The sequence below is a fragment of the Girardinichthys multiradiatus genome, chromosome 15, assembly GCF_021462225.1.
Source record: "Girardinichthys multiradiatus isolate DD_20200921_A chromosome 15, DD_fGirMul_XY1, whole genome shotgun sequence".
Taxonomy (NCBI): domain Eukaryota; kingdom Metazoa; phylum Chordata; class Actinopteri; order Cyprinodontiformes; family Goodeidae; genus Girardinichthys; species Girardinichthys multiradiatus.
Window position 1 is genome coordinate 17,033,015 of NC_061808.1, and position 24,892 is coordinate 17,057,906.

At 37.7% G+C, this 24,892-nt stretch overlaps 1 protein-coding gene across 2 annotated transcripts in view; it reads right to left on the minus strand.

Moving 5' to 3' along the window:
• The window catches only part of fig4a (FIG4 phosphoinositide 5-phosphatase a), an 82,309-nt gene that overhangs the window by 15,311 nt on the left and 42,106 nt on the right, over positions 1-24,892 (minus strand). For both annotated transcript variants that reach the window (XM_047388838.1, XM_047388837.1), the window contains 9 exons: positions 22,641-22,757; positions 21,048-21,093; positions 19,750-19,898; positions 19,487-19,653; positions 9,635-9,773; positions 7,546-7,604; positions 6,275-6,422; positions 5,993-6,076; positions 4,164-4,359 (listed from right to left, as the gene is read on the minus strand). In XM_047388838.1, the coding sequence (XP_047244794.1) occupies positions 4,164-4,359; positions 5,993-6,076; positions 6,275-6,422; positions 7,546-7,604; positions 9,635-9,773; positions 19,487-19,653; positions 19,750-19,898; positions 21,048-21,093; positions 22,641-22,757 (1,105 nt within the window). The remainder of the gene's footprint in view (positions 1-4,163; positions 4,360-5,992; positions 6,077-6,274; positions 6,423-7,545; positions 7,605-9,634; positions 9,774-19,486; positions 19,654-19,749; positions 19,899-21,047; positions 21,094-22,640; positions 22,758-24,892) is intronic.

Consider the following 24,892-nt stretch of genomic DNA (forward strand, 5'->3'; position numbering starts at 1 on the left):
AGTAGATTCAGAAAATATTTCTTGACCCACATTGGTAAAGAGGATTTTTATATCTTTAAGAGTCTCCACATCAAATAGGAAATAATACATCCTGAAACGTATTCAGATAACCTTTGGTAATCAGTTAGCTAACAGTGGGTGAAATGACAAAGCAATTGTTTTGATGATTTACGACAAAAAACAACTGAAAAAGAAGCAATTTTCTTAAGTGTCCTTTAGTTATTAGCTTATTAAAGTTCTTTTGAACACAGCTGAAGACTTAGTGTTTCTGGGAAATAATTAAACTTAGCATCCCTTTTCTTTGAAAATATCCTGCTGTGTTTCATGACACAGAAACTCATGCAGGGTGGATGAGTGTACAAATCTTTTCATGACTTTCCAGGGATATTTTACTTGATTGAAGTACAGATTTTATGCTTAATTCACTAAGCTTTATAAACAGTTCAGGTAATTGTTTCTAAACTTTAATATAAGATTAAGGGATACTGGTTTCTTTAACCTGATAGTGATTTAGGTTACTTTAATCATTCTGCTTTATGGTTTGTTGTTAGACCAAGGCTGTTATTCGCATATGAGGCTTGTGTGGACTTGTTTAAATTTATTATGGATTGTATCCCATCCACACAGTATCAAATTTAAAACCCAGGGCTATGTAGCCATACCTTTGCATCAATATTTTGGCAAATGCCCCTTAACTGGCTTCACCTCAAACGTATGCATTATGTAGAAATCAAAGGTTTCTGGTATTATTATGAATAAATATTTGACCCTTCTTCTCAAGAAAGCTTATACAGTTGATTTCACCTGGTTGGTTTTCTGGCACAAACCTGATTTTTCAGCACAGTGGATAAATCATCAATAGCGTTGAGGTCATGGGGCTTAAGGAGGCTGTTAGATGCCTAATGTTAGCCTGTTTAATCCATCCCAAAACCAGTTTGAGGTTTGTTTGGACATTTTCCTGTTGGGACGCCTAATTGTGTCCAAGTTTCAACTATCTAGCAGTTGATTTAAGGCTAGGTTCAAGCCGTACCACTGGCAGTGAAACAGACCCACGGTATGATGCTACCACCATGCTTGACAGACAGTACACGTCTCTCCGGCTTGAAGGCCTTACCTCAACTCCTTCTAATATACGTCTTGTTATTGTGGACAAACAGCCTAAAGTGTCGATAAAACATTTCTCCTTCGATGTTCCTATGCTCTTAGTACGGGTCAAATATAGATGGCGTCACCTTGCACCTTTAAACTCTCAGACAAAGGTCTATAGGTTAAGTCTAAGATTATACATAACCCTTGCAGATTTAGGTTTAAAGTAATCATTTAATTTTACTAGCATGGTTCCTCCATCAGGAAGCAGCGATAACATTTTGGAGTGGCCTTGCCAGAGTCCTGACTTGAATATGATAGAGAACTTGTGGAGGGAGTTTAAGATTAGGGTGATGGCAAGGAGGCGTTCCAACCTCGAAGACTTGGACCTCATCACCAAAGATAAAACGTTAAAATACCTTTGTAAACTAAATTTAATAAATTGTCTAAGTGGTGTAATGCCAATAAAGAGTTTTTTTTACTGATTAATGAGCAGGATTTAAATATTTTGTTTTCATGCCATTACTAGTAAATCTAACTTTTTTATGCTCCTTTTAATTAGTTTTATTGTTATTTAAGAGATACCTGTCTCATTTTTTAACAAAAAAAAAATAATGGTTGAGTGAAATTAATATTAAATCTAAATCTATGGGTAGGAAAATGTAAGGCTTAACTGGACCTACAGCACAGAGTAATGCTGTACTGTAAGACAAACTGTCAATACATCTTTCAAAACATGGCTTTAATATTGTCTCCCATTAGGCCATACATTTAATAATTTAAAAAATTTGTGACATGAAAATGGAGCCAGTGTCATAACATACAAAGACCGTTTGTAGGAGCAGAACCTGATGGCGTACGACATAACAAAACCTTCCCACAGAGGTGCCCAGCTGTTGAGTCACCAGCCAAGAAAGCACTTTGGATTGTGGGCATAATCACCCTCATCTCAAGAGCTGTGAATCACAGCCTCATTACATGTAAATGAGGACAGGGGAATAGAATGTGAGCTAATGTCATAAAAACAATCATAAGGCTTCAATCTGTTTATAGTTTGCACTTATTGTGGGCTTTTGAACAAAAAAAAAAGCCATTCTTATGAATAATGCTATTTGAATATGTTGCCAGGTACAATTAATTCATCCTGTTGACACAGTGACAATGTACCTGTACTAGATGTTCCTGCTGCAATGCAGAATCTGGGTCAATGGGGGGGATGTAAACATGTGAACAGTCCACCTGGGGTGTGAAACGGATACGAATATAGGCAGGGTAGCTTGTGAACACTTTTCACTCCTTCCATAAACAGCCAACATATGGTAACATATATAATCATAATATTTAAATTATTTGCACAGTGAAATTGAATATTTGATATAAAAAGGGATGCGTGGCTGGAGTGATGGAAAAGTTGACGGATGAACGGAAGGAAGGACGACTGATTGACGAACAGGCAGACAGACCCATGGATGGCCTCAATCCTATTTCCATTTAGTAGGTTTTAGCAGATGTGCTGTGACAAAATTATCTACAAATGAAAGAATTTCAGTGATTCTGTCTTGTAACTAAATACAAAACAGAATCAATGTCATGGTACAACACAATGTAAAGATATTACTCATATTCACAATGACTACCTCTTTTTATTTCTATAAATTAGGATTTTTACCAACTCTTACCTACTTGGAGTTATTTCAGTAGCGAGATCAGAGATCAAAATCAATCTTTGGAAGAAATCAAAAGAAAGGAGTAAACGAAGCCCAAAAAAGCAGACATCTGCATGTGACTCACCTGATATACTAAAAGCAGACAAATCCTCCTGCACATGCCCAACATGCTTTAGACTCTTAAAGATGACTTGATTTAAAGGAGAAAACTGAAGACAGATGAAACTATGATACACTCCCTCTGAGAGAAATGAGATGCACAAGAAGTTGAAAAAAAAAATGCTTCTAACCACATTGTTTCCCCACAATAAATTCTTGAAATCCTAAAAATTATATTTTTATTTACAAATTTTATGTCAAGAAGTAAAATATAAATTTGCATTTTCTCCTTTATTGTCTGTAATTATTTTTGATTTGAAAACACTGTTTCTTTTCAGTGCTTACTAATCTTAAGGTTTTTAGAAATGCCTCGTCAGCGGGTAATTCTTTCCCTTCCCACATATGCAAATTGGTAGATTTACAGCGTGAAAATAATATCTTTACCTGGTGGAAAACAATACCGTCACCTAATGGTAAACACCACAATGAAATTGTTGAGTATAGCGTGTTTCTCTTTGAAGGGCTCTGGGTACCTTGTTAGAGTGAATGGCATCAATGACTCTTCAACATACCTGGACATTTAAAATTCCTTTTTTGCTCAATGTACTCAAACAAATGTTGGCTATTTTTGTCACATTTAATTTTTTATTGTGTTACTTGTATTATTGTAGTAAAAGATTAATACATTCCCCACCTACATTCATGCATAATGCCATTTCAAGCCTTTTTTCCATATCTATATCAGCAAGTCTGGAGGGAGTTGTATGTTTTTAGACTGTCCCATACTGACATAAATAAAAAATCTGCTGAAAAAACCACAGAGATATAGCCGTCTTAGAGTAGGAAACAGTTGAAATGACAATTATATGTCATATATGTTGAACTTCTGCTCTTTCCCAGAGTGTGCCTAGGCCAATATCTCTAGTTCTGTTTGTTGTAAACGGAAGAGAATAATTTTCTTGTGAGAGACTTAAATAAAGGTGGAAAAAAAGGAAATAAGGAGGTGAGATACTCACATTGGAAGGCAAAATGGCATCAAGGCCTAAAATACAAGAAGTTACCATTGCATTTCCCGTAAGTCTTTAGAAGACTATTTATGTTTGGATTGTCACGTGGAAGGAAGCAGTTCTCTCTCTTTATTATAAAACAAAAATTAGGCCCAACAGTTATAAAACTATTCACTTGATAGCAGATTTGATTTAGGCCTCATTCAGCAGAGTAAACCTGATCTCAGAGGAAGTAACATATGATCACATTAATATTTTCCTCTGATGTGTAGGGATATTTTGTCAGTATGTGGACTTATCGTACCTCTTGGGTGCGACTGCTTTCACCAGGCTCTGTCAGCAGTTTGATCGGGGTCGAACGCTGTGAAACGGGCCCTTCGTCATCCCGGTCCTCCTCTGAGTCGTCCTCAGATGTAGTGGAGATGGCCTCCTCACTGGGGGGAGGAGGTGCACTGGCGGCAGTCTTCCTTTGGAGAACGGTCTCTTCCTTGCTGCTCTTGCTGTTCAACAAGGACAAACATTGATGGTATCTATTATATGCAACATCATTAAGGTGTTAGTAAATTTCTTTAAATGCCAAGACTTGACTCAAAGGGTATCTGAGGTGATATCATTATAATGCAGAAATAATCTAAAGAGTCTGGTTGAATCTCTGTAGAATTTATTTCAAATCACTTAAACCTATTTTTCCCATTTTAAGTGCCTCTGCCAACTTATCCAGCTAAAATGGGCCTGTTTTGGTGATATTTTCCTAAGTGAAGGCTATAGCTTGTAACTCACTTCAATAAAAAAAAATAATTGCAGAACAACAGGTGCTTATTTCAACATGTTGATGGCCAGGTTACGCATCTTAAATCCATTTTGTGTTTGAAGGCAATTTTTTGCCAAATTATTCATTCTCCATTAACATTTCAGCCTCCATCTGCAAATACTTTGTAAAAAAATATTTCACTGCGTTTACAGCTGCAAGTCATTTGAAGTATATTTCTACCAGCAATGCAATACTATAGACTGAAACTTTGGCCCATCCCTCCTTGCAGAAGAACTCAAACTCAGTCAAATTGGATGGAGAGCATTTAGGATGCTAAATTCTACACTTCATTGTGGCTCTGCCTGTATGTTTAGTGTCGTCGTACTTTGCACCCCTTAACAGGTTTCTGCCTGTGCTGAAGATAGGCATAGCATGATGCTGCCCCCACCACCAGGGAGTTGTATGTTTTTACACTGTCCCATACTGGCATAAATAAAAGATCTGCTGAAAAAACCACAGAGATATAGCCGTCTTAGAGTAGGAAAAAGTTGGAATGACAATTATGTGTCATATATGTTGAACTTCTGCTCTTTCGCAGAGTGTGCCTAGGCCAATATCTCTAATTCTGTTTGATGTAAACTGAAGAGAATAATTTTCTTGTGAGAGACTTAAATAAAGGTGGAAAAAGGTGGGGGCATAGCATGATGCTGCCCCCACCATGTGTCGCCAAGGGGAGGGTGTGTTCAAAATGACATGTAGGGTTTTTTTTTTTTACGAACACATAAGGTTTCATTCCTGTTCCGTCGACAAATTCGCCCACGTGAGTTGTGGATCTTTGCAGCTCCTCCACAGTTACCATGGGCCCTCTTGGCTGCTTGTCTGATCATTGCATAAGGCCATTACCGAACAGCTGTGTTTACACAGTGATTAAATTACACACAGGTGGCTTGTATTTACTAAATGTATCCAAATGTCACACCAAATATCTCAATCACTTCATAATATTTTCTTTTGAGGTCAAACTGTGACTCAGCAGAGAACATCTGTCAAGTCATGAACATGTACTCGCAGTAATGTTGCATGTAGAGATGAGAATAAAAGAGTTGATCGCTATTCTTTTTCCTAGTAATGTTTGCCTGTTTTAGCTTTTGATTTCAGAAATGCATGCATTAACAAATAAGAGCACATCAATGTTTCCGCTCAACAAAAACACGGCAAAGGACAGGCTGTATTTTCTGGTTACCTGAGAACATGATGATTAATGAAACTGTGTGTTTGTGAGTGTATAAGGGCACGGTGACATGGCATTCACCTTACAAAAAAACAAAACAATAACATCAACCATGGTGTGCCAAAATGAACAAGGTTAAAAAGGGACTCACCCCAGCACTGATTTCCCAGTTTCCTCTGGCTTGCGAACTGTGAATGGACTTGGATCCACTCCCACCGATTTTGGCATAAATTCCCTTTATAAACAAAAAAAAGGTGATCGGTCAACATCCTTTTGTATCTCTGCAATAAGCAGGTAAGGAATTCATTACAAATTGTAAGTCAGACTATCAATTTGTCATTTCTACATAAATAATTAATAACCTCAACACAGAACAACCGATTAAACCTTTCACCCCCAAAATCTTAATGTTTTGGTGTGTGTGCATATGTACCTTGCAGAGTTGGTCATGGCAATGCAAAAAGTGTCATCAAAGGAGGTGAGCTCATATGGTTTAAAGAACTCTGTGTAGATGTCAACACTTTCATCAAACTGGTTCATCCTCTTCACTTTGATGGTCTTCATTGTGTCTTCACAGGCGACTGCGTGCACAAAAAGGAACATTTTTATTTGTTTCATTTATGTGTACTGCAATATTTCAAAAACATCAACATAGTTGAAAAACAAGATTACGACAAAGGTTGGTTGCAGTAAACCTGAATGTTTATAATAAGAAAAGCAGTTTTGGAAAGACTTTGAGTCTATGCGTTGACCAGGCCACTCCAAAACTAAAGAGTTCCAAAAAAGCAAAAAGGTGTAAATACTTTTAGCAGTACTGATTTAATACTTGTTGCAGGTAGGAGTGGATGCTAAAATGAATAGTGGTGAAGGAGTCAGAGTTAGCAACCTGGAACCAGCACTACTGATGTGGTTAACAAATAAAGTTCAGAAGTAAAAGACTGAAGCAGAAATCTACAGAAAGACAAAACCAGGAAAGTCTCTCATGTAATCTGTCTTTCTGCAGAGAACATGTTTAACAAATTCAAACAGAAAATAATCGAAGGTTACTTTTTTCCTCTCTATTTTATTTATTTTTTTACATTTCATTATGTTTTTGGAGATAACTCCTCTCCTCTCCTCTCCTCTCCTCTCCTCTCCTCTCCTCTCCTCTCCTCTCCTCTCCTCTCCTCTCCTCTCCTCTCCTCTCCTCTCCTCTCCTCTCCTCTCCTCTCCTCTCCTACCTTCCTTCCTTCCCTCCACCCTCCATTCGATGATGCAGGATTTTGTTGTTGTGTATACCGACATTTTGTTTTAAAGTAAAAAAAAAAAGAAAGCAAGGGAAAGCCAAAAAATTCCTCTAAAGTAAACAAATTATATGTTTAGATCCAGAATAGGCAGCCTAATCAAGACACATCTTGGACAATATATTTTTTACATGTGATACATTTGGGTGATGGAGATTTGCCAAGATTTCTTGAGGGAACATTTCCTAGAAACGGGATTCATCTGAACAAAAAAAAAGTAAATTTTTGAACTGTTTGGAAATAGTTTTGAGAAGTAACTAAAATGGAATGAGCGGAAGATAACTTGGGGACGAAAAATCAAACAGTACTGTAGCTTGGTTATTCCGCATTTACTCCCAACCTGGAACCTAATGAGTAGAGACGGCAGTTAGACTTCGGTGACACAGTTCTGCTGCAAAAATGGTCAAAATATGAAAATTACCTTCATCATATGGTACCGGTAGGTTAGACAGGACTCCCTCTGACCACCAAAGTGTGTAGCTAGAAATAAGTGAAACAAAAAACATTTATTAAACCCTTCAGGGAACCTTTTACAGGTTGATGTCTCCTCTTCTGTCTGCACTCTCATCTGAGGCTTTACTTAACCCAGATTTGAAAATTGGCTTGTCATGAGGACCTACTGTACTGCTGAATACACCAGACTCTTATTCAGCGCTATGAAAGAAGAAATGCACTTACAATGATTTACTATGTGATTTGTCCCTTATGTCAGTCAGAGAGAACCAGGACAAAGTGTGGCAGCCAAACTGATTACAGCTATAGCCATGCTAATTTCTTAGAATAATGAGTCCAGTTCCTGGGTCCATTGTTGCCTCAGAAGCTAGTGTTCCGTGAAAGAAAATTAGTACTTTTGTGAAAACATAAAGAAACAAGACAGCATGGAACATGAATACATACAACTGCAGCAAGTGGTACTGGGTCATAAACTCAAATGTAATATTATCTTGTTACCAAAAGAGCTGGAACACTGTACACAGTTCAGCACTACATTTTCAGATCCCTGGAAGATTTACTTTTATTATTAACTTCATTTAAGCAGGAAACTTTGTTCTGATAGGAAATGAGGCCAGCATCTTTCGAATAACAATTTAAAAGGACCCACTTTTATGCATCTATTTCCGTTTTATTATAAAATGTAATGTCAAAAACTGCGTCTACCCTTCTCAATAATCAATGGAAAAATCTTGATTGAAGTTACAGCAATAAAACCCTTATTATGACTGCTGAGCAGCTTTTGGCATGTTTCCACATATAATTTTACAATTTCTTGTTCGTGATAAGCTTCAAGCCTCTGAGATTGGAGGAGCTTATTGTCATCACCCTAATCTTTAGCTCCCAGCCCAGATTCTCTAGGTAGTAATTAAGTAAAGTTTTTTTGTTAAGTGCCTTTCACAAACAAAACTATTACAAATACATAAAACCAATAAAATAAAAATTAAGTGCCAATAAAATGATAAAATAACACCCAATAAAACAACTGTTTAACCAGGAAGGTTTTTTGCTGTAGAGGTAGAATGTTCCACAGTCTTGGTGCCGCGGACTGGAAGGCTTGGTCGTCCTTGGCCTAAAAGTCGGGTTTGTGGAACAACTACAAAGCAGCAGTATATTTTGTGAGGAGATTAGATAAGGTAATAGGTAATCTGGGACCTGGCTTGTTACTGTTCTGTTTATGTGAGAATTTTAAAACGCATCCTAAAATCAGTTGGTAGCAAATGTAATGAATATAAAAGTTGGGGTAATGTAAACTCACTGGCCAGTTTATTTAGCACACCTTGATAGTATCAACATAATATCAGATTGTTTAAATCAAATGTTGACCTTGCCATCGGAATCTTCCAGGTGAAATTGAGACTCATCATGACAGGCAACGTTTTTTTCAGTCTGTTATTGTCCAATTGTGGTGAACCTGTGTGTGCCCTAGCCCCTGTTCTAAGCTGACTGGAGAGACATCTGACATGGTCTTCTGCTGTTGTAGCTCACCTGTTTTAAAGTTTAATGTGGTGTTGGTTCAGATATGGCATTCCACATACCATGCAAGGTTCAAACTAGTTTAAACCTCCTTTCGCCACTAATCTGATCCTCTTTTTAAACTTCTGAATGCCATTTTCATTAAGTTTGATGCCTTTATGCATTCAGTTGTTGCCAAGTGATTGTTTCCCTATTGGTGTTAACCAGCAATTTCGTTAACCAGCAATTTCGGTTATTACCCAGAATTCAGTTTTGATGAAGATTTTGATATAACATAAGCTCATAAACTGTTTAACTGTTATTTATTGCTTCTGTATGATTTTCTGAGTTTGTTCTCAAATAAGCAGAAAAACAAACAAAAACCTTTTAAGGGCAATTCAAACAGTTAAATGATTTTCTTTTATTTTACTCTATAACCAAATCTGATTTTAAAACAATTTCTTGATTCCGAGGTATGTATTTAATGCCATAAGACTGATATTTGTGTGTGTACATTTACTTAAAGGGCCATTATACTGGTAAGTATATAGTCATGTATTTACCTGCGTCTGTTGTGTTGAAGAGCCATGGTGCTTCTCTGATGAAGATAAAAGTCAGTGGGAAGCTCCCACAGATGTGGCTTACCCTCTGATGGTTGGTAAACCTGGAGGAACAGGTTGATGGCGTCCTGTCTGTCTGCATCTAAAGGGTCCAAAACACAAGCATCAGTAACAAAAGACTAGAAAATATAAACAGCTGAGAACAGAGATATGTATCACTCTGTTTAAGTCTGGAAATGCAACATTTTCCACATTCAGTTTTCATTTCTCATACTTATTCACGTCTGGCAAATACTTCAAACTGCATGCACTAGCAATACTAATCAAACTGCATATCTTCAGCGTTTTTCCAGACAAAATAAAAAACCCAGAAAGCAGATTTTTTTTTTTTTTATCTCAGTCAAAAAGCGTCATTGTAAGGCATTTTGCTCTCTACTAAAGGCCATAACTATGAAAACAAAAGTCAGAATTAACATTTTGTATGACCAATAAAGCCATCTAAATTACCAACAAAACAACAACCAATCAACCTGAAGGTTCACATCTTCAGATACCCACTCCAACAGCTAATCTTGTAGTTAACAGAATAAATCCAACTATATTTGTGATAAAACCTTATTTCAACAGAACACAATTTGAGTCTTAACTAAATCAAGAGAAAACGTAACTATGAACACGCTGCTAACAACCCTACAAAAAAACATGTTTGTAACAGTTTGAGTTTTGGCTTTAAGGCTGTAACATAATCCCAGTAAATGTTTGTATGCTCAGCCTGTGGCACATGTTCTGCATGTTGCCCAGTCTAATGCCCTTTAATCCCCCAACTGTGAAGCCACATGCATGCTGTTCCTGCAGTGACGTTGGATAATTAGAAGGTAATTTCAGGTCCATTAAAGCATGCCAAAAAGCCTGTTTTCCCCAGGTAATTATAAGACTAGATTACTGGTGAATCACTCAGTAAAAGCAATAATCTGGAAAAAATAAAAATACAACATACATGTGTGAAAGAAGGTGGTGTGAAAAAAAAATGTACTTGTATCAAGTATCGTGAGCAATATGTATAACGCAGGACTGAACATTTACAGTCCAGTATATGTACCTGGAATGTACCTGCTTCTAAAGAAATGTCAGAATGTACTATACTTGCATTTGACACATAATTTAAATAATATAAGGCATAAGACAGTAAACAACATTTAGGGTGTTGGGACATTATACAAAAACCATGTATAGTTAACTATAAAAGAGACAGAAACATTTATTTTTCTAAAAGTGTATTTATGCCCTTATTCATCTAGATCAAGTGCAAACAACAAAAAATAGAAAACTTTAACTTGTCTGGGAAGGCTTTACACAAGGTTTGGGAATGTGTTTATGCTTATTGTTGCCATTTTTGTTTCAGGAGAGCATTTGTCAGATGTTGGACAAGAAAGCCTGGCTCACAGTGAACTCTCAAATTAAACACAAAAGGTTTTATATCAAGTAAAGGTTTGGACTATGCTGTTCAGTCAAGCTCTTCCGCAATGCACTCGGTCATCCATGTCGTTATTGACCATGTTTTGTGCATCAATGTGCAGTCATGTTTGAATAGGAAGGAGCCCTCCTCAAACGGTTCACACACATATTGAAGCAGGAATTGTCCAAAATATCTTGGTATGTTGAATAGTGTTTGTTTCACTGGAACTAAGTGGCCGAGGCTAACTCCTGAAAAACAGCCCTGCACCATAATCCTAACTTTACAATGCAGTGAGGCAAGTGCTGTTCTCCTAGCAACTGCTAAACCCAGTCTCATCCAGCGGATTGCTGCTTGAGAGGCATGATTAATCACTCCTAAGAACACGTCTACACTGCTTTAGAGTCCAGTGGCAGCATGGCTTACATCACTGCATCCAACGTTTGCATTGAACTTAGTGATGTAAGGCTTGGATGGTTACTCTGCCATAGAAACCCCTTCTATGACTCTCTCTCTGCTCGGTTTTAAGCTAATCTAAAGGCCACATGAAGAGTGCATGTCTGCAGCTACTTACTCCATGCACTGTGTGCCTCAGCATTCGCTGACCTTGCTCTGTGTTTTGTAGGTTGCTTACTACTTTGTGGCTTAGCTCGTGTTGTCCCTTATTGTTTTCACCGTGTTATAATACCACAGCACAGTTGACTGTAATCTTTGGAATGAAGGAAATTTCAGGACTTGAGCACAGGCGGCATCCCATGCTGGAATTCACTGATGTCCTGGGAGCAGCCTTGTCTTATATAAATATCTGTAGAAGCTATATTCATCCCGAGGTGCTGGATTTTATACACCTGCGGACATCGAAGTGATTGGAACACCTGAACTCAATCATTTTGATGGGTAACCCAAACTTTTTTCCATATAGCGCATTCATTTTGGCTCATCTAGTATCCAGTTTCCTATATATTCTCAATTTTAAAACAATCCACAATTTTTGACACTCAAATCTTCAAATGTCTACAATATTAATTTTTAATAATGATATTAATAATTAAATTTTCAACATAATATCGATATAAGTACTAAAAGATGTATTGTGCTTTACTTTATTTAGTGTTTGGAGTTAAGTATTATTCTGTTCTAAGCATTTAACTCCGAAACATAAACCCATATTTTACCCCAGGCTACACACCCATCTATTATAGACCTGATGAGATGTGTTGATGGCTCAGCTGATAACTCTAAAAACATGTTATGAAATGTTATGCATTTTCATTTTGACTGAATTACCTATACATTAGTATATATTTATGTTTTCTTTTGTTTTTTTATCTTAAGATAACAAGAATTCGAGCTTAATAAAACTGAGTACATTATTCATTATCTCAAGTTAATAAAATCTCAAGCTTGTTTTCCTGTGAAGACACTATTATCCCATAAGGTTGGTAAGATTCTTTTAAAATTTGCAATTGGTTTTATCTCATTAAGTTGAGATAATGAGACCTTTAGCTTGTTTTGTTCTGTTAATTATGTGGCTCTCTCCATAATAGTTAATATAATTTGCTTACATATACACACCAAGAAATCATTATAGTCAAGTCAAGTTTATTTATATAGCGTTTTCAGGAACAATTCACTCAAAGCCCTGTACATGAGGAAAAAAATTACAATAATACAGAAAATCTAACAAAGATGACACTAATAATCCTTGGGAGTTTACTGGTAAGAGCTGGTTCTAATCCAATCTTTCTAATAGAGGTAATTAGCTCATTAAGTCTTCTGTTGTAAGGAATTCATCCGGTGATAGAAGAAAAATGATAATATTAATCCTTGAGGTCGCTGGTATGAGGCAGTTGTGGTCCCATCATTCAAATAAGCTGGGTCATTGGTATAAAAACAGTTTTAGTCCAAACTTTTTAAATACTAATAATGTTTGGCTGTCGCTGGTATGATATTGTTGTCATACAATTCTTTTAAGAAATCTAAAATTCTCCGGTCATTGGTATAAAAACAGCTTTAGTCCAAATTTTCAAATACTAATATTTGGCTTTCGCTGGTAATCCTTCTGAGAAATCTGAAAATCTATGAAAAGTAATGAAATCACACATTTAGGTAGATGAGAAAAGACACCACATTAGGTAAGAAGAGGGAAAAAAATCATATTTCACACTTTATCCTTAGCAGGATATAGTTTGAGATTGCAAAAAAAAACCTCAGCACAAAGACGCAACATATATACGAGACAACATTATGCAGGGGATCCGGAGAAGGCGGTGTGAAGGGGTTATAGTTATACTACAAGCTGGTTCAAGATGAAAAAATCCATAGATCAATGCTGCTTCTCTGTCATGATGACAACAGTGACTGATAAAACTGGGTGTAGAGCAATAACTGCTCATTTTTGTACAACAATCAGATTTTTTTAATTATAATATAAACATTTCATTGTCTGAATCATCAATATAGTCTACTGATAATCTTCAGAAGAATTGAAAACTAAATCAAAGCAGTTAAAATCATTCTCAGCTTCCACACAGCTGTCACGTATATTCAGGCTTTAAATGTCTCCAATTTTGGCTTTTTATTTTTTTTAAAGTAGATTTATATATTTAAAAAAGACAAAGGAACATCTGGATACTTATACAGACTTGAAAAATGCTAAAAGCCACTTCTGTACTTTTCAAGATTGTTTGACCTGTATTATTCCTTACACTAATCAACATTGCACAGGGTAGAGAGATAAAATCCACGAGCCAATCTAAAAGTATAAACTCATATTTAATATGTATTATGCTGTATGATTAAACATTACACATAATAAGTTAAGAAAAGTCCAAACTCTTTTTTTTCATGTGTTTCAGCTCTGATGGAAATGTGTGAAGTGTAATATCCTTTTAAGCATTCAGCAAAGTTTTTCCAACAAAATCTTTAGTTTTAAATTTACAACTAGTGACTTCCGGTGAAAAAACACATCTGTCATGAAGATATTTCTCTCATCATGGGTGTGGTGCTGGTGGTGTTGGGGTTTAAGCTTGCGACCCATGTACGGAGACCTCGAAGCAGGCTGTCGCAGCATCCAATCCTGGCCACAGCGACGTTGTCTGCACAACCTTCCCCCACCCTTTCCACCATTTTCTATCTCCATACCATGAAAAAAAAAGATAAAATAAAGGCCACTAGTGCCGCAAAAAAAAAGAAATCTTGAAGTATGGTGGATAAGGTCGCTAATTCCTTTTTATTTCCCAATGTTTACTTTTTGGCAATCAGTTTGCCAGCAACAGCCACAAAAATAACTGATCAATGATCAATAACTGATCTTAGAGAGGCAAAGAAGCAATGTTCCCTCACAAAATTAGAAAGGGATCAAGTGACAAGAATTTGGCAACGGGCCTTGAATTGTGATCTTTTTTTAAAATAATTATTGAGCAACAGAGAGGCAGGATTTCGACTCAATTTAGAAAGCTCAAGCTTGAAGGGTGTAATTGAGGGTGGTTTTTAAAGCCAAGTACCAAATAAATGATATCACGCTTAGGTGGTAATTTATTGTTCTCCTGTTAGGAGACGTGTAAAAAAAAAAGATCCCAGGTAGTGTTCAGACTGCAAGGCATTTTTCATAGTTTTTCTTCTTTAAGAATTTCTTAAGCCTACCTGTGATCTTGGTCAGCCTCTTCAAGTTGTCGGACTTACTGGAAATCATGAGCTTTTTTCATAACTACTTTGAAAAAATAGTACTTCCTGCCACTAGCGGAACAAATCAGTGCCGGGCTGGGGGCGGGGCAAATGACCGGGCGTTTTAATAAAGCTCATCATAACATAATTTTACAACATACACAAACCCGCAACAGCGGGGCTTACAAGCTTCGACAACACGGAAAAAAATTTGAAGTCCATCACGGACATGAAATATAACACACCAAGAGAACAACAAAAACATTTGGCTACAGGGTAATTAATGATAAAACAACACAAGGTCAAAGCAGTTCAGCACCAGGGACAGCATCGGATCATTTTGACACCCACTTTATCTATTTCAAATCAGTAGATTTTAGGTTTGGTAAAACTGGCACAGCTGCCCATATGTTCACAAACAAAATTTCAATATGAAGTACTTTAGGCCTACTAACCACTATTTGAAGTGCGTACGACAAGCCTTGCGCTCCGCAAACTCCTCCACGATGCTCTGTATGTCCAGTTTCCTTGCTGTCTCATTCTCTATGGACAGCATGACAAGTCCACTCAGTCTCTCCTGTCCCACTGTGCTCCTCAAGTGGTTTTTAATTAGTTTTAACTCGGAGAATGAGCACTCAGAGGTTACAACAGTGACAGGAAGAGTCAAAAATAAAAGGAGGGCGGTGCAAACCTCACTGAATGTAGAAGTTACTGCTGGGTGGTTGACAAGGAGCATTTTTGCCAGATCCGCAACAGATTTTTGCTTTGTTATCTGGTCCCAAAAAGAGGTTCTAAAACAAAGCAGCTGGCCAGGGAAGCTGGGGCTGATGCCCCGACTGTAGTGCTCACTAAGCCGCCGGGCAGCTTGGTGTAACTCCTCATCTCCTGCTTGCAGCAGTGTGTTGGGGTGAATTGCCTCAAACATTTTCACAGTTCTGTTTAAGCTGGTGAATCTTTGGGTCAGTTGCTGGATGATAATATCAAGACATGCATTAAAAACGTGCACCCGAAGGTTGCTCTCTGCGTCAGTGAGGCGGCTGTCTTCAGAAAGTTCACCAAAGTGACGCTTAACTTTTCTGGCCCTGGTTGCTTCACACTGTGTTTGACTTCCTCATTTTCTGGCTAGAGCAAGAGTGGTAGACTTAGCTTCAGCAAATTTCCATCAAACGCTGATGCAGAAGAGTAGATGCTTTTCAGAATGTCTGTGTCCTTAGCCTTAGCTTGCAGTAACTGTGAGGCACCGTTTATACACTCAAAAATCTTGGTTTGCATGTTGACCAAAAATATGCAAGAAAAGTTGCTTATGGGATTCTTGAGAGCAATTGCTTCACTGCGCTCCTCTTTTTTGTCACTGGTCAGGGATATTTTGACGAGGGCTTTTATAATGTCTCCATATCTGTGCCTTAACGCAAAAAGCTTATCATGTCGAGATGACCAGCGAGTGGGACAGAGGCGTTTCATTGTGACAGTTCTGCTCTCTGGCGTCATTAATTTACCGAGGAGCGCCCATCGTTTGATACTGTATCCAAAAAAGTTGTACAGGTTCTCTACAGTGTCATAGAACTGCTTCACTCCAGGGACATTTTTAACAGAGTTGTTGAGAGCAAGGTTGAGGTTATGAGCAGCGCAATGAACATAACCGGCAAGGGGCTCCCTCTCTGTTATTCTTGCCTGTACACCTGAATAAGCACCACTCATATTCGCAGCCCCATCATAGCCCTGTCCGCAGCATTTAGACAGATCTATTCCATTTTTCTCTATAGAGCCCAGGATTTGGTTTTCAAGCTCAGACGCTAATGAGCCCACAATCGCTTCAAAACCCAAAAACACTTCATTGATCTGTATATCTGTTGGAATATCCATGTCATTCTTAACAACAGTTACATAATGGTACACCAGGCTCAGCTGGTCTATCTTTGAGACATCTTGCGTTGTGTCCATGATAATGGAATAAAACGGGGCTTGGTTTATTTAATTAATTATGACATTTTCCAAACGTTGAGACAGGATGTAAATAATCTCATCTTGAATCCAGTGACTTAGGTATTTCACTGACCCTTCTGGTCGGTTAATTAGCTCTTTCAAAACAGGGTCGTAGCGAGCTAATAACTCGATTATTGACAAAAAGTTGCCAGCATTTCCCTGACCTAGAACTTCCCTGTGGCCCCTGAATGCCAGGTTGCATAAAGCCAGAGTAAGAGTGACATTTACAATGCGCTCCAGGAACTGTCTTCAAAACAAGGCCGCATTACGCACATTCCTCTCCATTTCAGTCTATTGTGTTGTTGTGTTTCCACAGCTCATAGACTATGCATGCACCAAGATGTATTTGGGTGGATTCATGCTTCTCAACTTTGGCAGAAAGATGTTTCCAGTCTCTTATTCCGTTTTCCCATGCATTGTTGTAATACGTGGCATTTCGGTTGGCAAAAAGCCAGCAAGACTCAGTAACAGCAGTTTAATTTGGGGGAATAGCACATCCAGCTGCGGGGAAGTTTCAACCCAACTTTAGTGGTAGTGGTGTAATAACCTTCCGAAAAACACCGATTGTCTTTATCAGTGGGAAATGGACCTTTGGGTCTGCATGTGCCCATCTTAAGGATATATCTTTTAATGTTGGCGTCCTGGATGTTTTTAGCAAAATTGGCCCGATCAGTTGGAAAACATTCCAGGTGAGAGTTTTCACCTGTAGCGGGAGCAGACCTGCTGCTTGTTTCATTTTCAGTGTCCAGCGCGGGTGAGGAGGGGGGCTGCTGGTCAGGCACCGGGTCTGGCTCTACCCTGGAGCAGCCAGAAACTGCTGAGTCCCTGACATCAACGCTATACCACCAAGAGAGAAAAAAATGGGATTTAAGCTAGGCGGGCTGGGCTGGGCTACTACAGTTTACAGTCACCAACAGTCTGCAATTAACTCACACATTGTGAAAAGTGATTGTTAGAATGGCTACCTGTAATTAACCTGGCTGCCTGGCTGTGCTGGCCGTTTTGGCGGGCCTGAATCGCTGCCAACAAAAAAGTCAGCTTCATCTCCAGGACAACGAACAAAATATGTGTCCAGTTTTTGTAACTTGGCTTTTCCTTGCTCTCTTTTTTCCTTTTCTTTTCGCTTTGGTGCTCCACTTTTATGCTTGTATGAAGTGCCACTCATGTTAGCTAAGTCGGTAAAAATGCTCCACTTAGTTTACAATTTGTTGCCTAGTGACCGATGATGACGTTGGTGGACAGTTGGTGACGAGTTTTACCCAAAATACACTTGGAGAAAATATCGGTGATCCATTTGAAAATTTGCATGTCATAAAGTTAAATGTAAGAGTGGAAATAAAGCCAGTCATGCAAAACAACGTTTTATTCAATATTTTACACCTACTACATCGCTAAAGTCGGTCGGTCTTGTAAAGCTTTTAAAAACCATCATTCAGTCCTGATTGTGGCACCCTTTAAAACCCCCATGTAGACTTGAATGTTTTAAAGTACATTATTCGTTTGGGCATATACTGTGCTCATCTGGATACAACCAGGAGAGGGCCCTCCTTTTCCAACGGTTATCAGACATGATAGAGGTCTGGTTGCTTGAAATTTTATCCTCCCTCCCATCCAGGCCCCCTGTAGGCCAGGGCCGAGGCCCAGCCCACCCTGAAGCCCCACCCCTGTATCCTGCAATAGTGTTTCAGTGCATCTAATATTAAGTCACTGCTACTTAACATTTCACTCTGGAAAAAGTAACTGACTCATCAAAGTGACCTGGATCTTTGAAATATTCGTCTGACCTTAATAAAAACCTAGACACAAAAAAGGAAGTTGACTAAGCAAGTTGTCTGCCATTATACACAACAGTTGTAACTCTGGCTGAGTCACTAGTGTGTCATGAAAATATTGTTAAGCCAAACTTTCACTTAATGACAAGCTGGGGTATGATTTGAATTATTATAAGTCGAAACTGAGAGCATCATCTTGTTATAGGAGCCGAAAACTCATTGGTTAAACATCATGGGTAGTTCTAATTCAAACAATACAGTGCAACAAAATAAATACCTTTCTAGTGGAAAACAATAACATTTCCACAAACCTTGCATTTATCATTAAAACCTCACAGTACATGCCACAAATCAAAGAACCTGTTATCTCAGAACTCGGGGGAGGACATGCAGCTCCATTTTGATGCCACATTTCTGTATTATGCAGACAAAAAGCTTCAAAAAGTGTACATTCTGTTGAATTTTTTATTATCTATGCATGTATATTTGTTAATTTGTTTACCAAAAAAGACCAAGGGGAATACAAAGGATAATACAATATGAAGTGCATAATAAAGAGAACGTTTTTCATGCATTTAATTTCATCAAATAAAACCTCAGTAGTTATCTTCCTGTTGTTCTTTAAGCCATTAGACAGCTAGATAACACAAAGCAGTCAGTCTAAGTATAACCACACTGAGACGTTTTAGCATTAGTAAATTAAGGTCTTGTCACGATTTCTGGTTTAAACCTCCCTCAGAGCATTCCTGTGCTTGCGTGGGGTTTCTCCAGGCACATTGGTTTTATTCTATAGTCAAAATTATTAGCGAGACCAAAAAAGGCGGAACAAAGAGCTCCATGTGTGACATATTTCAATAACCTAGTGCATATTTATCTTGCCTTACAAAATCCAGCTTGTTACAATGGGTAAAGCTAAGGATTAATCCATTGAGAAAACTGTTAATAAATATGCGTAACTGCTTGTGTCTGTGCCACACATACCTGAGAAAGCATTGCTGTAGTACCGCGACAATGTCTGCATGATGTCTTTAGAGTGCTGCGTCCAGGGTGCGATCTTGCGGTAGGTTTTTACCCTGTGGACCAGCTGAGAGCCGCCATACTGCAGAGACAAAGTGTCTCCATGGTCCTCATACAACTCTTCAAATAACCTAAAATAAATAAAAAACCATAATATTAACACAACAGTATTGGGCGGATTGTTTTCATTTTTCTGTGACTGGTCAGATCAATACTTTATACATTACCTGACACAGTCTGTATCAAACTGTAGCTTGGGCTTGTCAATCATTCCTAGCGCATACAGTTGATAAGCCAGAGCACATTTGCCCACCATAAACTGGGCTGTATTTGTACGGTCCAAACAATCAACACAGTTGGTCCTCAACACACCAGTCTGCAATAGCAAAGTCTCAATTAACCTACAAGAGGTTTATTTACATCTAAGACCAAACATATCTCAATTTTAAAAGTTAATGTGTGTTTTTATAACACGAGTGTTAAATGTTAACAGACAACGTTGAAGTGCATCTTCGCAAGTTGGAAGAAAAATGCTTTCCGACCAGCTTCAAACACTGTCTTTGACATTAGCCATCCACAAAATAAAGAATTTGTGGCGTTTTTTCCTACTTTCTTTCAGTATTTCTAAAGTCTGTCCTCCCACTTCAAGCCTATACAGGAGATGGTTTTAGCAGCCAGTGATCTTCATCTTGCAAAACATTTTTCAGCCTATACATGTTTTGCTATGTTATTATTAGACTTTAATACATTTTTTTTATATCTTTGAAATGTTGTATGAAGATATTCAGATTCTGGTTTAAAGCTATGCTTACTATAGTTTTCATATTCTATTATATTCTATTCTGGTTTTTGATATGACCACCTAGGATGTCATTTCTTTGGGGACAGCACAAGCATCTGACAAAAAAACAAATGTAGAAATGATATTACAGTTTATTAAATCTCCCTCTCTGTGCGCCAAAAAGTTTTTATTAGCTATTGGCATCTATAATCAATAGCAAGTGGAAGTGTCTCTGTCCTGTGCACACCATAAGCACTAAATATGGGCATGGGCTGTTGCCAGCTAAGGATGCTGAAGTTGGTATCTGATTTGCAGGATCTCATTCAGCATCAAATTAAAGGGCTATTCCAGTGTTTTGTGAAGAATCTAGACTCAATTGATCGTCTATTGTTTAAATTCTAGACTACATGAGTTTTATGTTTATTGATTTTGTGGAAGCACAAAAAATATTTAGTACTTTTTGGACACTGTTGTTACTTTTGACTGAGACAAGCAAGAACATAGCTATACACAGATGAGTCAACCCTAAACTGAATTAAGCTACCTTCTTTACAGATTCTGTAGTGTCGACAGGTTTTGTTACGTGTATAGCTGGAGTGGGGTTGTAATTATTAGAATTTTAAATGAACATACAGGCTGTTTTCCTGTACTTTTACTTTTTTTTTTTTTTGCTAAATGCCTTTTCTAAAGGTCACACATAAAAAACACGGCTGGACAAAGTTACACCAAAGCTTTGTGATCTACCTGTAGTCGTCCAGTGGATGTAACGGATCCACCTATATCTCGCCACCTGAAAAATTACAATAAAAATCAACTAAATGTGTAAAAAATAAACAAATAAACTCCATTACTATTCTGCCATTTAAGTACATTTTCATAACCATTTTCCAACAATTTTCTCTTGATTTAAATAAAGCTCTTGAGCTTGCTCATCCATTACAGCAAGCAGGATATTTATGACATTATCAAGGATTTTCGTGACTGTTTGTTCAAGACTGATTTTGATCTTCAATCCACAATAAATATAAAGGTTTTGGTGCCATGTGGTGGATTATTTGTTTACTGTGTAGCTAAAAGATTTGTAGAAATTAAAATTTTCAAAAGCCCAAACATATTTGATTTTATCTATGGCCTTAGATTCAATATTCTAACTCAATATCTGCTTTTTCAAAGAGGAACATTCAAATGAGTGGATTCCTTTAGTTTATGGGTGTCCACATGTTTTGCACCACGGGCCAAACTCGCCAAGTTGAACGCACTCAGGGGCCTTTTTTTTTAAATAAAAACACAAAATAACTTTATTGTGAATTATTTTCTTTTTATCTGCTAAGAAATAAACTAAATATGCAGTATTTTACTCAAACAAAGTAGAAAAGAGCAAATTATTGTACGTCAGAAAAAAGGTTTTAGATGTTTGCTCTAATAAAAGAAAGGTGTAGAGTTCACATAACATACAACCTGAGCCTTCAAAAATTACAAAAATTGTCCATCTGCATCAGCTTCCTTAACTGAGGGACCAAATTTTTACTATTCTTCAGGGGCCATAAGAAATTGTCCCTCACTTTGGACACACCTGCTCTAGATGTTCAAATTGAGATTCAAGACAGCCACAGCAGAAATTAAGGGCTGTTAATACATACATACATAATACAGAGCGAAGTTTGTTGCAGCATGAACTCAGTGACCGAGACACAATCAGCTAATGCTGGCAGTAACATCTCCCAGAACAGAAATCCAACCAAAACAAGAAGGCGTTTAAAAACAAAATTCAGACACAAACTGTTTCCCTGTGTGAGATGAAGACTGCAGGTGCGCTACAGTTGTTCATCCACTCCTATGAGTGTCTACATAGGAGTTGTGGTTGTGTGTGCATGAATATGCATAACAAAGCAAGTGAGCAATAATTGTGCAATGCAACAGAAAGGGTAATAAATATTGGCTAAAGCGTGGCTGCTGGGTTACGTAACAGGATGGTAATAGAGGCTGAAAGCGTTTAAAATATGCAGACAATGGAGGAACCAGTCTCTGAGTGCATAGATGGCAATCTACTTGGCTTATTAGGAAAGGTTTCTCTGTGTTAAACCCGCCATCAGGCATAATTTCCATTACGAATTAATATCTTTCAAACCCAAGCAATAATAATACACTTGATCCTGCATAAGCCAGAAAAGATTAATCATACACACTCAAAAAGACTTGAAAGTAAAATATTCCTGACAAAGTTTGACAGTTTGTTTAATCTGGATGCTTATATGTTGACTACAACTGTGTTTGTTTCAGGATCTCTGTCACTGGACAAAAATAGGATCTAGCACAGGGTGAAAACCAAAGATTCACCTGTCGTCCGGTCTGAGGGTGTGACAGTAGAAGTCAGAGCGATTGATGAAGAAACCCGTTCGCTTCACCACATTCTCTGCTATCATGCTCAAGCGGTCCAAAACATTGCATAATTTGCTGAAAAATAAAGAACATTTCAAATGTTATATCATTAAACAAAAGTGGTAGGATGGCTGTAGAAATTCTTTTGAAAATTGTTTTAATTCAGTGTTTTATTGGAAATTCTCTACTTTTTGCACAAACTTGTGGTAAGAACTCAAACAAGGGCTCTCCACCTTTATCACTTGAACCCAGAAAAAGTTGCAACCGCTGCCCAAATAACACAGGAAACACCACTGGAAAATCCTTTCATCTTTTTTTACATAAAAAAAAAACAGACTAATGGCCACTTAAACTTGAGTTACCTCTCTTCAGGTACAGGATGTCATGTGTGATGCTTGGCTGCAAACTGTTCCTGGCAGGTACATACAAGTGTGAGGACAACCACCGACTGCTGGCTGGAAAAGTCCAGGTACAACGGGGACTCGTTTCACTTTTTGTATTTTCTCTAGGAAGCATTTATTTTAACAATGAAAGAGCTAAAAGTGAGCAGGTTCATCACAACAGTTGTCTATGATGTCCATAATGGTTGTCCATGTCCAAAAATGACGTGGAATGTAAATACTCTAGCTTAGTTTGGTAAGTACACAGAAGAAAGGTTTTTTTTGGTGTGTATAGATGCACTTGTCTGACTTTTGGAGGCAATTGTTGACTTTTCGTTTGGGAAAAAATGGTAAATTTTCCTCAGTTGTGTTCAAAATTATACAAGAGTGTTTAAAAAAGTTAGTAAGGCTCAAAATTCTTAGAAAAGTTAGTATTTCCATGCAATGGAAACACTGCACATTATATTTTAAATCAAACCATGAATAAAAATGTATGAATTTTTTGATCACATTACAGAAAATGAAGACAAATGAACATTGAGCTGTTCAAAAAAATAGTGTCTGCATTTTGCTTCACATACTTAAATATTTACTGTAATAACTGAAATATCTTTAGGATGTATCATTCCTGTGAATTACTAAACTAATATTTAGTTAAATAAACACTGTTTCTGAGAACTGCTTTACATCTGTGCGGCATGGAGACCACCAACTTCTGGCACCTGTGAACAGGTCTTCCAGCACAGCTTGATTTGACAACATTATACAATTCCTCAGCATTTCTTGCTTTTATCTCGGAAGCAGCATTTTGATGTCAACCTACAGGTTTTCAGCTGGATTAATGTCCGGGGATTGGGATGGCCACTCCATAACTTTAATTTGTTGATCTGGAGCCAAGATGCAGCCCGCTTACTTGCGTGTTTAGGGTCGTTGTCTTGTTGAAATCCCCATTTCAAGGGCATTTCCTCTTCAGCAAAAGGCAACCCTGACTACTTCAAGTATTTTGATACATGCAAACTGATCCATGACCTCTTGTATGCGATAAACACCCAACACCGTAGTAAGAGAAAAATCCCATATCATGATGCTTACACCACAATGCTTCACAGTCTGCAGAGTTTACTCTGATCATTGCCTAAATCTTTACCAATCTGGCTATTTATCGATCCATTCTAATGGATTCTATCTTTTTCCTCCACGTCTCTTTGGCTTTGCTTTCCATTTTAAAGCTTCATAGATCATTTTAGCTGAGCAACCAATCATTATTTGCACTTCTTTAAACGTTTTCCCCTCTCCAATCAATGCCTTAATCAAAGTACGCTGCCCTTCTGAACAATGCCTGGAACGACCCATTTTCGACGATTCCGGTTTTCAGAGAGAAATACAAGTTCAACATGTGTGGGCATCATCCTTAAAAAGGGCCTCCTGATTGACAAGTGTTTCTTCACAGAATGAATGACCTTGGTAATTGAACTCCACAACGCTATTATTTTGAACACACCTCTTTCAATCAGTTCTTCAATTGCACAGAATCAGGAGTAACTGAACGCTAAAAAAGCAAGAACCTCCCAGCAATAATGTGATAAGTTGCGGATAAAGTTGGGCAGAGAGCTCAGATGGCAATTCAGTTCAATTCAGTGCCAATTCACAACACATGATGTCTCAAGGCACTTCACAAAGGGTTTAGAATGATGCAAGGTTGTTGGGGAGGTTAAATTAAACTACGGAGTGTTAGTGTTTGGACATTTTAGAATGGGCTATGTGTAGAAGTGCTAAATAAAATAAAAAACTGATAAAGTTTGTCCATCTAAAGCCCACAGCAATAGACGT